Raw genomic sequence first — 12333 nt, 5'->3', positions numbered from 1 at the left:
ATGAGAACTGGCTCAAAATGCTTTTAACTTTTGAAGATGTTTGTGTTAAACCTGTTAAAGTAAGTGACTCACTGATAAATGATGATATACGTCTATTTTGATTAAAAAAAAAAATGCATTTTTTTTCTTTTTTTTTTTTCTTCCTCTCCCATAGTCTCAGACTATGAACTACGTGGGACAACTTGCAGGTCAAGTCCTGGTTACTGTGAAGGAGCTGTACAAAGGCATCAATCAGGCTACTCTTTCAGGATGCATTGATGTCATTGTGGTCCGGCAGCAGGATGGGACATACCAGTGTTCTCCTTTTCATGTCCGTTTTGGGAAGCTTGGGGTCTTGCGCTCTAAGGAAAAAGTGGTAAGTTCAGAAAGTGGGCTGAAACAAAGCTTCGAATATCAGTGCATTCCTTTTTTTTCTTCCCCTCCTCCCGCCCCTTCTCCACTTCCCACGTATCCAGTTAGCAGACTGATTAAGTACAGAGCACTTTCTCATATAAGCTGTCAAGAGTGATAATTTTGGAGTCCAAAACAGAACTTCCTGTGGTAATTTAAGGGCTCTGCAAAAAAGTACTGCAAAAGAAAAGCTTTGGTAGCTCTTGAGCTATGAAAAGAAGAGTAATACAAGTATATAGACTCCACAGTCTTAAAATATCTACATGATTATTTATTTATTTTACCTAGTTCAAATATGCTGGGAAGGAAATGCTTTATGCCATGTGACTGACCCCTGATATTGCAAGCAACTATTTTTGGCATGTTTGGGGGACAAATAGAGCATATCTTAAGAGCTGGTGACCTATCATAAGTATTACTCCTTATTAACTCTGTTTAATGCTGATATGCACTAGAAAATGCAGTTGTTAATATCCATGAGCAAAAAAAAACCCTTGGATTACACTTCATTCACTTCTAGTTGATTTTTTTGTTTTGTTTTTGTTTTCCAGACCAGTTCTGCAACAGATTACATTAGTAGTTTTTCAGGGAGGTACATGAGAAGTAGTATAGTGCTTTGAACGTCTAATGCTTACGTAACAAGCAAGATACACACAGAACAGGAGTGATCTGAAACTTGAGATAGATAAATGTCTTCAGTAATCTGATTATCCTTCTGAGAAGCTGAATCAAATATGAGAGGACTTCAGTCTCTGGATACCTCTAAAATGTTGTTGAATAGTGGAAACATCTACTCTTCGTACCTGATGTTATTGGCATAGTTCTCAGCTTTTTCTTGAATGTAAAGTCCTTGTCCCCTTCCTCCTTGGATTTGCCATTCTGCATTCAAGTATTCTCTCAATAGTCAAGTGAATGTTTAATACTGTGTTCTATACTCATTTTTCTCTGGCGTGTGAAGAGGCTAGGGTTAATTGGCAGTCTCAGGATGCATGGGAAAGCAAAATATACATATTTGTTTCAACTCTGTATTTAAGACATATACTGAAGTCTCCAGAAATCAATGTGTATAGCTGCTAAAATTAGGGATTTTTGTCTGTCTAAATTGGTATAAAGTAAAGGTTGAAGAAAGAAACACTGAAGTAATATTTTTTTTTTTTTGAAAACTCATGTTACTCAACTGGAAATATAAGAAAATATTTTAAGAATAAACTGTGTTTGGTAGTGCAATGAGTATGAAATTCAGATCAATTCCATTAGTTCAGCGTTTGGGAGGAAAAAAAAAGGTTGTCTTAAGGATTTGGGTATTGTCCACATCCATGTTTGGATATCTATCTGTAATTTATCACCTCCTCTGACTGGGTTTCCTTGGCTAATGGTTTTATTCTTATCAGAGTGAATGAGACTATGTAGGCAATGTCTTTCTCTAGCGTTCTGGCATTTTCGTTTCTTGGCAGTCCATATGCTAATCTTAAAATTAGTCCTCTTTCCTTTTTTGACTGACCATTTCATATCATAATACTAACTGGTGAGCATTCCAAATATTAATCTCTAGGGCTTGGGGTGTAATTCTTTCTTTTGCATTGGCAGGGAACTACAACTTGAGAAATATACATATCAGATAACTCATAGCAATTACAGCCTGAATGCCACATACATTCAAAATTTCACTTCGTCTCCTTTTGACAAAAGTGTCTAAACTGTACATAACCTGCCAATAGTTTTAATTTGGTATTAGAAATATCTTTGGTTTTGTTTTATTTCATTCATGTGGGGAATGATCTCTCCCTCCTGTGCAGTTATTTTAAAGTGAAGTACCTTTTTATGAGACTAAAAACATTTTTTCTTCTAGAAAAACCACAATGGTTGTAGAAGGGTTGTGGTCTTGTTTCATACCCTGATAAACTCATGAGCAGGAAAATCTGAAACAACATTAACTGAAATGCAGAAATAACCATGGCTAATCTCTATCCCATTGAAGCCATAGAGTTAAGGTTGCTTTTTGTGTGTGTGTGTGTGTGTGTGTATATATATATAAAATATGCATAAATACATATGTAGAGACAGACAGAGAGAGACACAAAACCAGCCTTCAAGAAGCTTCCAGTTTGTCATCTTGAACTTTTAGTATTTCAGGCTCAAATTTGTACGAGGCCCCAATTCAGGCTGAGCTTTAAGGACGTGAACATGGACGGTCTCATTCATTCAGCTTTCTTCCAAAGAAAGAGACTCAATCAGTGATTATTATTTAGGCTTTTAGCTCACCAAAGTAGTTGAGCAAGATTCAGTCTTCAGCTGTTTTAAAATTTTCCTTCAATTTTTCTTATAGGTGTGTTAGGCCCAGAATCTCTCCTGAAAGTCTGACTTGTTTGGGGGGTAACAAAATAAAGACTGTTATAACAGACTTCTTTCAAAAAGCAGAGGGAGAAGAAGGAGTGATGATCATACAGTGGAATAAAGTTTATTGTGAGACATAACTGGGGCTCACACTCAGTACTTTCCCCTAAGTTGAGTTATTTACATTATATTGTCTCTTTCTGCAGATCGATATAGAAATTAATGGTGATGCTGTTGATCTTCATATGAAACTGGGTGACAATGGAGAAGCTTTCTTTGTACAAGAAACTGAGGAGGAAAATGTAAGGATTTTGTGCTTCATAACTACAATGCTATGTTAACAGAGCAATGTGTTAAAAATACTTAATAGAATGTTGTCAATATTATAACTGTTTTGAAAGCTAGATTTTCTGTGACAGAATCCTACATTGCTTTCATATGCTGCCAAGGTGCTTGGTATTCTGTAGAATTTTATTATTAGTGATAATAAAGTACCTGATTAGAAATTATTTGAAAGACTTGCTGAATTTTTATTTACTTTGTTTTAGTATACTCATTCTTGTTGACTGCAGTTATACATATCGCAGTGCTTTATGATAATTTTTTATCATAAGTTCTTACAACTGGTGTTACTGACCCATATAATAATAAAGTCTGTTTAATTTGACACAATTTTTATATATATATATAATTTTTGGCACAGTTTTTCACTATTTATCAATGAAACTTTCACCAGTTAACAATAGCTTCTCAAACTTGAGAATTCTTGTAATACCAAAATTAATTTCCCAAGACATTCTGTGACTGGAAGCTAATGAGACTCAGAAAGAGGGGAATACTGATTCCTTTTTAGTCTGGTTTCTTAAGTATATAGGACCTGCGTAATTGCAATATCTGTCAGTCCTGAGCTTTTTTTTTTTTTTGATAACTTTTGAATCTGTTGGCATTTTTCAGCAAGATAGAAGTAAAGAAGGTTTAAACAGAAAGTTCCAAAAGGTTCAATGAAAATAGTTAGAGGAGAGGTAAAATATCTTGTCTCAGTGAGGGAAAGAATGCAGCGTGAATTCACTCCTGCTAGTAGGAACCAGAGTCTTCCGTTACAGGAAATCAGCTTAATCGACTTTTTTTGGTTATGGCACCACTTGTTTGCTGTGGGAGAAGGGAGGAAGCACTCATTTTATAAGCAGTTAAGTTATCATTTAAACTGGAAGGAAAAAAAAGCTTTAAGACTTGTACTGTAAATGATAATGATCTTGGGGAAAGAAATCATAATACTTAAGAGAAAGAAAACTTGGGTTCTGTTTTAGCATACACCATGAGTAAAATCAAAACTGAAAGCAATTCTTTATTGATGCAGGCCCTGTCAGTCACTGATGAGATCTGATCAGTCTTAAGATTATGGTTTGGTCTTTTTTTATTATTGTTATTTTGCTTTTTAGAAAGTATAGGTGTTAACCATTACCTTTGTCCCTGGTACAAAGTTTTTAAAGAGGCTATTGCACTTGCTTTATATATTTTAATTTCTAACAAGAATGCCTTATCTGTGTATAATGTGTTCTAGAAAGCTGATAGTTCATGCTGAAAGTATTGAATGAATTAGCTACAGATCTGAAGACTGAGTTGGTATTTAGTCCCCACTAGAGATTTTCACTGTGTATTTCTGCTGATGATCACATATGTCCTTGTGGTCAGTTCTTGAAATTATGCTTAAATTATAGTGTATATATATATAGACTAAAGCTGTCATCATAGCCCTGAGTTGTTCAGAAAGCTTCTTCCGAGTGGTCTCTTTGCTGTTTTCAGGTCTTGACATCCAGAATACCCACACACTTCAGTTATGCAAATCAGAGACTAGTAGCAAGAAGCTTTCCTTTTTGGTGTGATATGTTGTGCTGAAGAGTGTATATGAAGCTTTTTTGTATATTTTCATCTCATACGGATACTTTGCATTATACTTTCAGGACTATTATAATGTGACTTTCAGGCATCATTTTTCAGTAAACTTTCTTTAACTTTTCTTTTGGTTTTGCTTCTGTTTTTTGAATTTTGTCTTATTATTCTAGATTATTTATCACTAATTGTATAGAATGTCCACTTTGTAGGAATTTATATGCTATCATTTTATTTGAAGATTTTTCACTGTGCAAAATCTGTGCTGTATAAGGCTGTATTTTGCTCTCCTTTCTCCAATTTTCTCCACCTCCTAGACAGTGAAGCAAAATTTGGTCTGTAACTGTTAACTTCATTGAAAAACTGAATTTAATATTAAATTAATAGCAATCCAGGATTTGAACACATCAAAAGTAGTATTAATGTTCTGGCCGTTCCTGATCACTGTGTCATTCCAGACTGCAGCAATAACTAATCCTCCTGATAATAGTGCCTGCAAAGTAAGAGGCATCCTGTATTTACTTCTTATCTTGAAATAGAGCCCCTAACTCTTCTTCCTTCCTTTCTTTTCCCCCATGCAAATTTCATTCTCTACTCATTTTGTTCCACTTTGTCTTACTCCTTTGCTCTTTGACATAGTGTTTTTCTTTCAGTCCAAGTGTCAATACTATTTAATTTCTTGTATGATGTAAAAGTGTTTTATGAACATTTGGTGACTTAGAAGTACAGATACCATGGGAGGATAGACAATGTTCTTGACTATACTTCCTCTAATGTGAAAATAGTGTTATAAACACAGGCTGCTGATCAGTAGAGCTCTTCCTTGTTCTTGATCACTGCTTCAAAGGGCAGTGAATTGAACTTAATCGAAGGGGCTTTTTTCTTTTTTAACCTGAATAAATTAGAATTAGGTCAAGTTTTTCTTTTTGAAAGATACTTTACTTAAGTGGTGTCTGACATGGATGACAAGACTGAGTGCACCCTCACCAAGTTTGCAATTAACATGAAACTGGGAGGACTGGGAGGAGAGGAAGATAGGCCAGAAGAAAGAGCCACCATACAGAGACAGCTCAGCAGACTGGAAGATTGGGCCACCTAGAATTGCATGAGGTTTAACCAAAATAAATGTGAAGTCCTGCACCTGGGATGGAATAATCCCACGCATCTGTACAGGCTGGGGTCTGACTGCAGGAACTGCACCTCTGTGGAAAAGGCCCTGAGGGTCCTAGTGCACAGCAAGCTAAACATGAGCCAGCAGTGTGCCCTTGCAGCAATGCAGGCAAACGTGTCCTGAGCTGTATCAGCAGGAGTAGAGCCAGCAGACAGAGGGATGTGATTATCCCAGTCTACCCAGCGCTTGTTAGGCCAAACCTGGAACCCTGTACCCAGTTCTGGTCCCCACAGTTCGAGAGACATGGAAAACTGGAGGGAGTTCAGTGGAGGGCCACCAAGATGATCAGAGTGTTGGAGAAGTCGACATAAGAAGAAAGGTTGCTGGAACTGGGTTTGTTCAGAGAAGAGAAGTCTCAGGGTGATCTAACCGCAATCTTGCAATACTTAAAAGGTAGTTATAGAGAAGACAGAGGCAGTCTCTTCACGAGGGTGCTCCACAACAGGGCAAGAGGCAATGGGCGCAAGGAGAAAATTCTGTCTGGTTTTAAGAAAAAACTTTCACCACGAGAACAATTAAACACTGGAATAGGTTGCTCAGAGAAGTGGTAGAATCTCCCTCACTGTAACAATTCAAGACTCAGCTTGACAGGGCCCTGGGTAATGTAATCTAAGGCCCTGCTTTCAACAGAAGGTTGGACTAGATGATCTCCAGATGTCCCTTTCAACTTAGACTTTTCTGTGAGTCTGTGTTTCAAAATAAATACAAAGCAATGGATTTAATTAGCCTGGTGTGCTCAAGGACAAATAATTTCAAAACCATTCCACTGGATGGGTATTTAAGATTTGCTGCCACGATCAATTGTGTAAGTCTCCTTGAAACTGTATTAATATAAACACATTAATTTCTCTGGACTTTTTCTGTTCCCGCTGTTGGACTTGGTTCCTTTCTAGATATCAGTCTTTTATAGGACGTGGCCATGGTACAGTCTCGTATCAAAATATAGATGAAAGATTAATCTGTAGGCCACCCTGTATATGCATAATGAATTAAGTTTAGTCTATTTTTATTTGCTTGTTTTTTGTTTAGGAAAAAGTTCCTGCATATTTGGCAACTTCTCCAATACCCACTGAAGACCAGTTCTTTAAAGAGACTGACAATCATTTGAAATCAGGTGAAAATGAGAGGATGTGTCCAAACTCAGAAGTTCCACACTCTATGGAAGCAGAGACTGTATTCACCCCAGGTTCTGTGAAAAAGAAAAAAAGAAGAAGAAAGAAATGCAAACAAGATAGTAGGAAGGAAGATCAAATCTCTTCTGCTGGGACAGAAGAGATTTTTGAAATGGAAATAAGCTCAGATGATGAGAAAGGTGTTCAGCCACTGAGGTAAACTATTAAATATTTGCTGACTGCTTTCACTGGTGTCATTGAACCTTTAAAGAGTAACTTGTACCTCTCCTCTATAATGAATACATTCATTATCTGGTCTTGGAATTTAAAGACTAATTTGATAGAAGAGAATAAAGTGTAACTTAAAAGAATTTTTGGTCCCTCAATATAGGTCTTCAAAGAAGTCTCAAATTTACTAAAAAATACCAGTCAAAAAGGTGAGTGCAACAAAAAAAAAGAATCTGAGAATTATCATGCCTATGACCAAGAGAAACTGCAAAAAACAATATCTGGGTTTTAAAATATTTTTTAGAATATCTGTGGCTTTACCAGGCCTCCTTCATTCGTCTTTTTTTTTTTTTTCAGTCTTGTGCAATGTCGAAGAATTGTCATTTTGATATTGAGTATTCTGTCTATCTAAATCTAAGAATTGGTATTTTATTTAGTGTAAGATATTTTTCCCCTTTTCCATTTTAAGATAAGCATTACCTTTGTTCAGTCTTCAGTACAAAAACATTAAGACAACAAATAACTTGTGAATAACTTGTTATAGTGAAGCTAACAAAATTTCCATCAAATACAGGCAGAAAGGAGATACGACCTGTGAATAGTTTTCATATTCTTTATTAAATAAATTATTACAACTGTACAAACACTCCAGAAGTGTTGTGCCGATAATGACTGTTTTCATCCAATGATTACAATTCAGACTGGTCTTCAAGCATCTATCTTAATTTTAGTAGTGATGAATAAAAATGTGTAGGTTTGATTGAAATATCTGGTTTAATCATAGCTGAGCAGGCCGTAGGGTTTCCATAAAGGCTACCCTGGTTTTATTGTTTGTACACTTTAGAATAAAAAGTTGAAAAGACTTTTTCTTTGTGAACCAGAATATTCTTGTAAACAGAAACTGCAGTATAAATGCATTCTCATTTGAAGAGAAAAGTAGAGTGTTATGATGCAAAGGGAAGATTTCATAAGACACTGATATATACACATACACACACACACAGAGGCTTACCTGTTATTAGACATAGCTTCAGATTTCAGAGTGTAACTGAGAAAGGAAAAGGAAGATTAATGTTCCATTTGGGAAGGTCAAAATTTCAGCCACAGGCACAAGCATGTATTGTCTTATCTAGTTCTATTCTTATAAAGTGGGAAACAGGCTATTTCCTGTTCCTTGGAAAAATCCATTTCCAAATATTAATGTAACTTATTTTTTTAATGTCTTTTATAGCTATACAAATCTTGTATATGTATTTAGAGTGTGTATAAAATGGATAAGCATGGGAAGAAGTGATAGCAGTGTTTATAAATGTGGCAAAATAGGTAGTTTTGAATTAATAGTGGAAGTAGAAGTTATGATTTGATGCACAGTGATCTAGTATTAATCTTCCCCTCTTATTTTCAGTGGTCTTTAACTGCATCTGTATTTGTAACCTTAGAGATCAGATTTCCCCACTGAGGGATGAAACTTGGTTATTTCATTCTTCGTGTGAACAAAGTTGATGGCTAATTCCCAGTGAATAAAATCCATTTAGTGCCACATATTTGTCATCTTGCCCCCTCCCAAGTCAGAATATTGAGGACCTGTTTCTAATCATCTTCTAGTTTGCTTACTTAATTGTTTGATAACACCATTTGCCTCTTTTTGAGATGCTTAGCACTGGACACAGCCAAAAATGGTATGAAACTTATTTTTATTGCTGTTAGTTTGGCTTATGAATACACAGAATGTAAAGTCTCTGCTGCTGTCATCTAAGCAAATTTTCATAAGAATAATGATACTGAATAAGAAGTGGAATATGTATGTTCCATTTTTAAGATTCAATACTTAACATATAATAATAACTGTCTTCCAAGTGAAAGATATGTACAAATGATTGCTGTAACCAATGCTTAGGATCTGAAGAGCTGTATTGCTAAGTGTGGAAACTGAATATTTATGCATTTTAATAGGTAATGTTAAAATATATAATTTCTCTTATGGATGGAGAAAAGAAGCTTTAATATTCCAAAAGAAGAGGTCCAGTGCAACCAATCTGTTGAGGAGGAAAAAAATTTTTTTTTCTTTCACAACAGTATGTTTTAATAATTTGTATTGCTTTTTGCACTCATATTTCATGCTTGTCTTCCTTGTCTTGTATGCACTGTGGTAGCTATAATGCTCTTGATCGCAAGTCAAAACTGAGAATATTCCTGAGAATAGTTATTTAATTAACTTCATAAAGCTACAAAAAGATATGAAGTATTTATGATGCAAACGTTTAAAAAGGACTTCTGCAAAAAATACAATGCATGCATACTCAATGGTCTTACTGTTTGGTTGGTTGGTTTTTTTTTTTAGTTACGAATATTGAGTAGAGTCCCCAGACCAAACTAACCTCTGTTCCAAAAATTACAGTACTTTTAGCTACTCATCATAGTTTATGTTAATTTGTAAATTTCTGAGTGAATTGTGTGGCTTGTTGCTACCCCTGTTTTCCCACCATTTTTAATTTGTGAATAATGTATATTTGTAACATGCATTGTCAAAACTATTTTTTCTATTTCACTTTTTTGTAAGTTCTAAAGTTTACATCATGTGCAAATTTTTATGTTCAGCTCAGTATTAACTGTCTGCAGAGGATGATATCATTTATGCTAGTGTGATTTCTTAGTTCAATATTAACTTACTATGCGTCAGAGTAGTAGATTTGTAAGCTCTTGTGATATTTTAAATATTAACAGTAGTTTTATTGCACATTTTAAGTTGTATAAAGATGCATTACAAGCAATGAATTCTTTATACACTTTTTTCTTTTGATCTTGGATTTTTAATAACATATAAGTGATTTTTCTAACTGAATGAGCAATGCAGACATTCTTATAGCTGACTGATTTAATGTCTCATGTATCTCCACAGAGGATCCTCAAATTCATCACCAAAGGATGAAGAACAGAAAGAAACTTTGATTTATCACTCGAAGGATCATTACCCCTTATCTGATGGAGACTGGTCCCCTCTGGAGAAGTAAGTCACTTTGTAATGACATTGTGCATGCAAAGATGAAGAATTATAATAAAACTGATGTGCATTTTTGTTCAATTTTTCTTCCTGATCTGTAAAACTATCAGACGTGCCTAACTTTTTGTCATATCAATTGCTGCATTCACTACTTATTCGTAACTTCATGAACTTTCTACTCTGTTTATACTGTATGTATTAAACAAAATCTGTGTCTTTTTTATCAGATGAACAAAACTTTTCTTACTCAAATTCACTATCAAAGAAACAAAATACAGTTGATAAGATTTGCTTAGGCTGAGAAAGGTATGGGAAAGCAGATACACTCCCTATGATTCAGCCTAGCATAAACAATGTGTGGCATGCTATAAAGCAAAAGTGTTGAGTATGTAAGTTAGGATTTGCCAGGTGAAATAACTTCAAATTACTCTAGATAAGGCTAGGCCCTGAACTTGAGTCATATTCCAGTTCAGAACAGAGGATTTGCTAGTTACCAGAATACCAACCCAGATACCAGCAGAGATGCCAACGAAAGCAGCAGTTAATTGCAGATTCTTACAAATTGCAAAATACAGTCCCCCAATCAATTTTTGGTTACAGTGACTGGGGCACTTCTGTTTATACACTCAAGCTCTTCAGTTTATGCTCTTCAAGCTCCTATATTCTACTTGCACTCCCTTTCTAGGTTTTTCAAGACTTGCCCTTCAGGAGTTTGGCTTTCACCACTCTAGCATCAATCCCTGTCTGCACAAGAAAGTGTTCTGTCCATGTGACCTACTACTTGAGCCTTTGCACTATCTTTGGAAAGCTATAGCTAGATTTCATACTATGTGCTTCCCTATGCCCTGTGTATAATATAAGTACATAGCATGAAGCATGCTGAGCGGCATCTTGGCTCATCTTAACTCTGGAGGTTGTCTAGTTTTGCTGCTTTTCAGTTTGTCTGGGGGCTCTACCTCACAGCAAATGCATTCACAGTGTCACTGAGGATTACTGATCAGCCTGGTGTGATATCCAGTTGTTGCATTTTACCTGCTGTATGCATAGGTGCCCGTTCTTCTTGTGTCAGTAGTAGTTAAGCAGAAGAGAAGACATTAAGCTTCAGAACATACTTTCTGAAGTGCATATAATCTCTCTGGTTCTGGTGTTTCTGGGGCCACGGCCTCAGTAGTAGTCTGAAGGTACCATGCTGTCCTTGGTGCCTGCTAATTCCCCCAGTACCTACTTCATTAATGACCACTCTCAGGAACAGCTGGACAGGAAATCCCGTTGTCATTCCTTTCTGTGTTTTGGGCTGACAAGCACATCCTCAGCTGTACTCAATGAGATGTAGTCTTCAAGTGTTCTCAGAAGATTTATGATTAAAAAGCATCAGTGTTTGATCCTGAGGATTGACAGGGTGTCATATGGACTATGTCACCTAGCCAATTGTAGCATAGAGCCCTTTGTCAAGGCAGGCTGATATTTCTTCTCAGTTTATCAAATTGTAACTAACATGGACAAGCAGGTTATATCTAGGAGACATGATTCATCCCTTACTCACTTTTGCAGTTGCAAAGCTGTCCTGAGAAATCCAACCACATATTGCCTCTTCTTCCCAAATACAACAGTGTGTGTTGTGTTTTGTTCCTTACAGAATAGTATATCCAGCTGCACCCACCCGAACATTTAGACACCATCTGAGAGAAATTCACCTGAGTCCCAAAGCAAATCTGCTTTTCCCCCTCCCTGAGCCCTAACAATGAGATTTCCTGTAATAATCTCAGTGCAAGAAGGGTTTTTTATCTTTGGGGGGGTCTTTTTTTTTTTTTTCTTTCTTCAGGGAGGAGGAAGGGGAAATGACCAGCCAGAGAACTTATTTCTCTCTGGTACCTGATAGCTGCCAATTCCAAGCAACTGTCCTTGGAAAGACCCTTAAAGTGAACAGTGGGCTTTATCAAAACTTTAGGGACCAACAAAGTAGAGTTCACTTCATTCATCAGATAAACTTCATCAGAATTTATCTGACTTGGCAGAAAAATGTTTCTGTTGCTCATATTTGTAAAGCTACTTACCTGGAACTCCATCCAACCCTTCACAAAGGGGTGTCCAGAGTTAATGTGGTCTTGCTTCGAGTGGCCAAGGAACAGTTCAGTGGCATTCTTATGCCTAGTGGTTCTGTGATCTCCGACTCTATGACTGTACCTTAAAACAAGAGGTTGCTACTT

General features: G+C 36.2%; 1 protein-coding gene across 5 annotated transcripts in view; it reads left to right on the top strand.

Annotated features, from left to right (window-relative positions):
- The window catches only part of LPIN2 (lipin 2), a 48639-nt gene that overhangs the window by 15905 nt on the left and 20401 nt on the right, over window positions 1-12333 (top strand). For all 5 annotated transcript variants that reach the window (XR_001292604.2, XR_001292603.2, XM_067290680.1 and 2 more), the window contains exons 2-5: window positions 155-355; window positions 2931-3026; window positions 6815-7113; window positions 10025-10132. Coding sequence is in view for 3 of the 5 variants with exons in the window: in XM_013942865.2 (XP_013798319.1) it covers window positions 155-355; window positions 2931-3026; window positions 6815-7113; window positions 10025-10132 (704 nt within the window). In the remaining 2 variants the exon portion in view is untranslated. The remainder of the gene's footprint in view (window positions 1-154; window positions 356-2930; window positions 3027-6814; window positions 7114-10024; window positions 10133-12333) is intronic.

Source organism: Apteryx mantelli, chromosome 2, assembly GCF_036417845.1.
Source record: "Apteryx mantelli isolate bAptMan1 chromosome 2, bAptMan1.hap1, whole genome shotgun sequence".
Taxonomy (NCBI): Eukaryota; Metazoa; Chordata; class Aves; order Apterygiformes; family Apterygidae; genus Apteryx; species Apteryx mantelli.
Note: the sequence above shows the minus strand (reverse complement) of the source record. Positions and strands in the feature narration are given on the sequence as shown.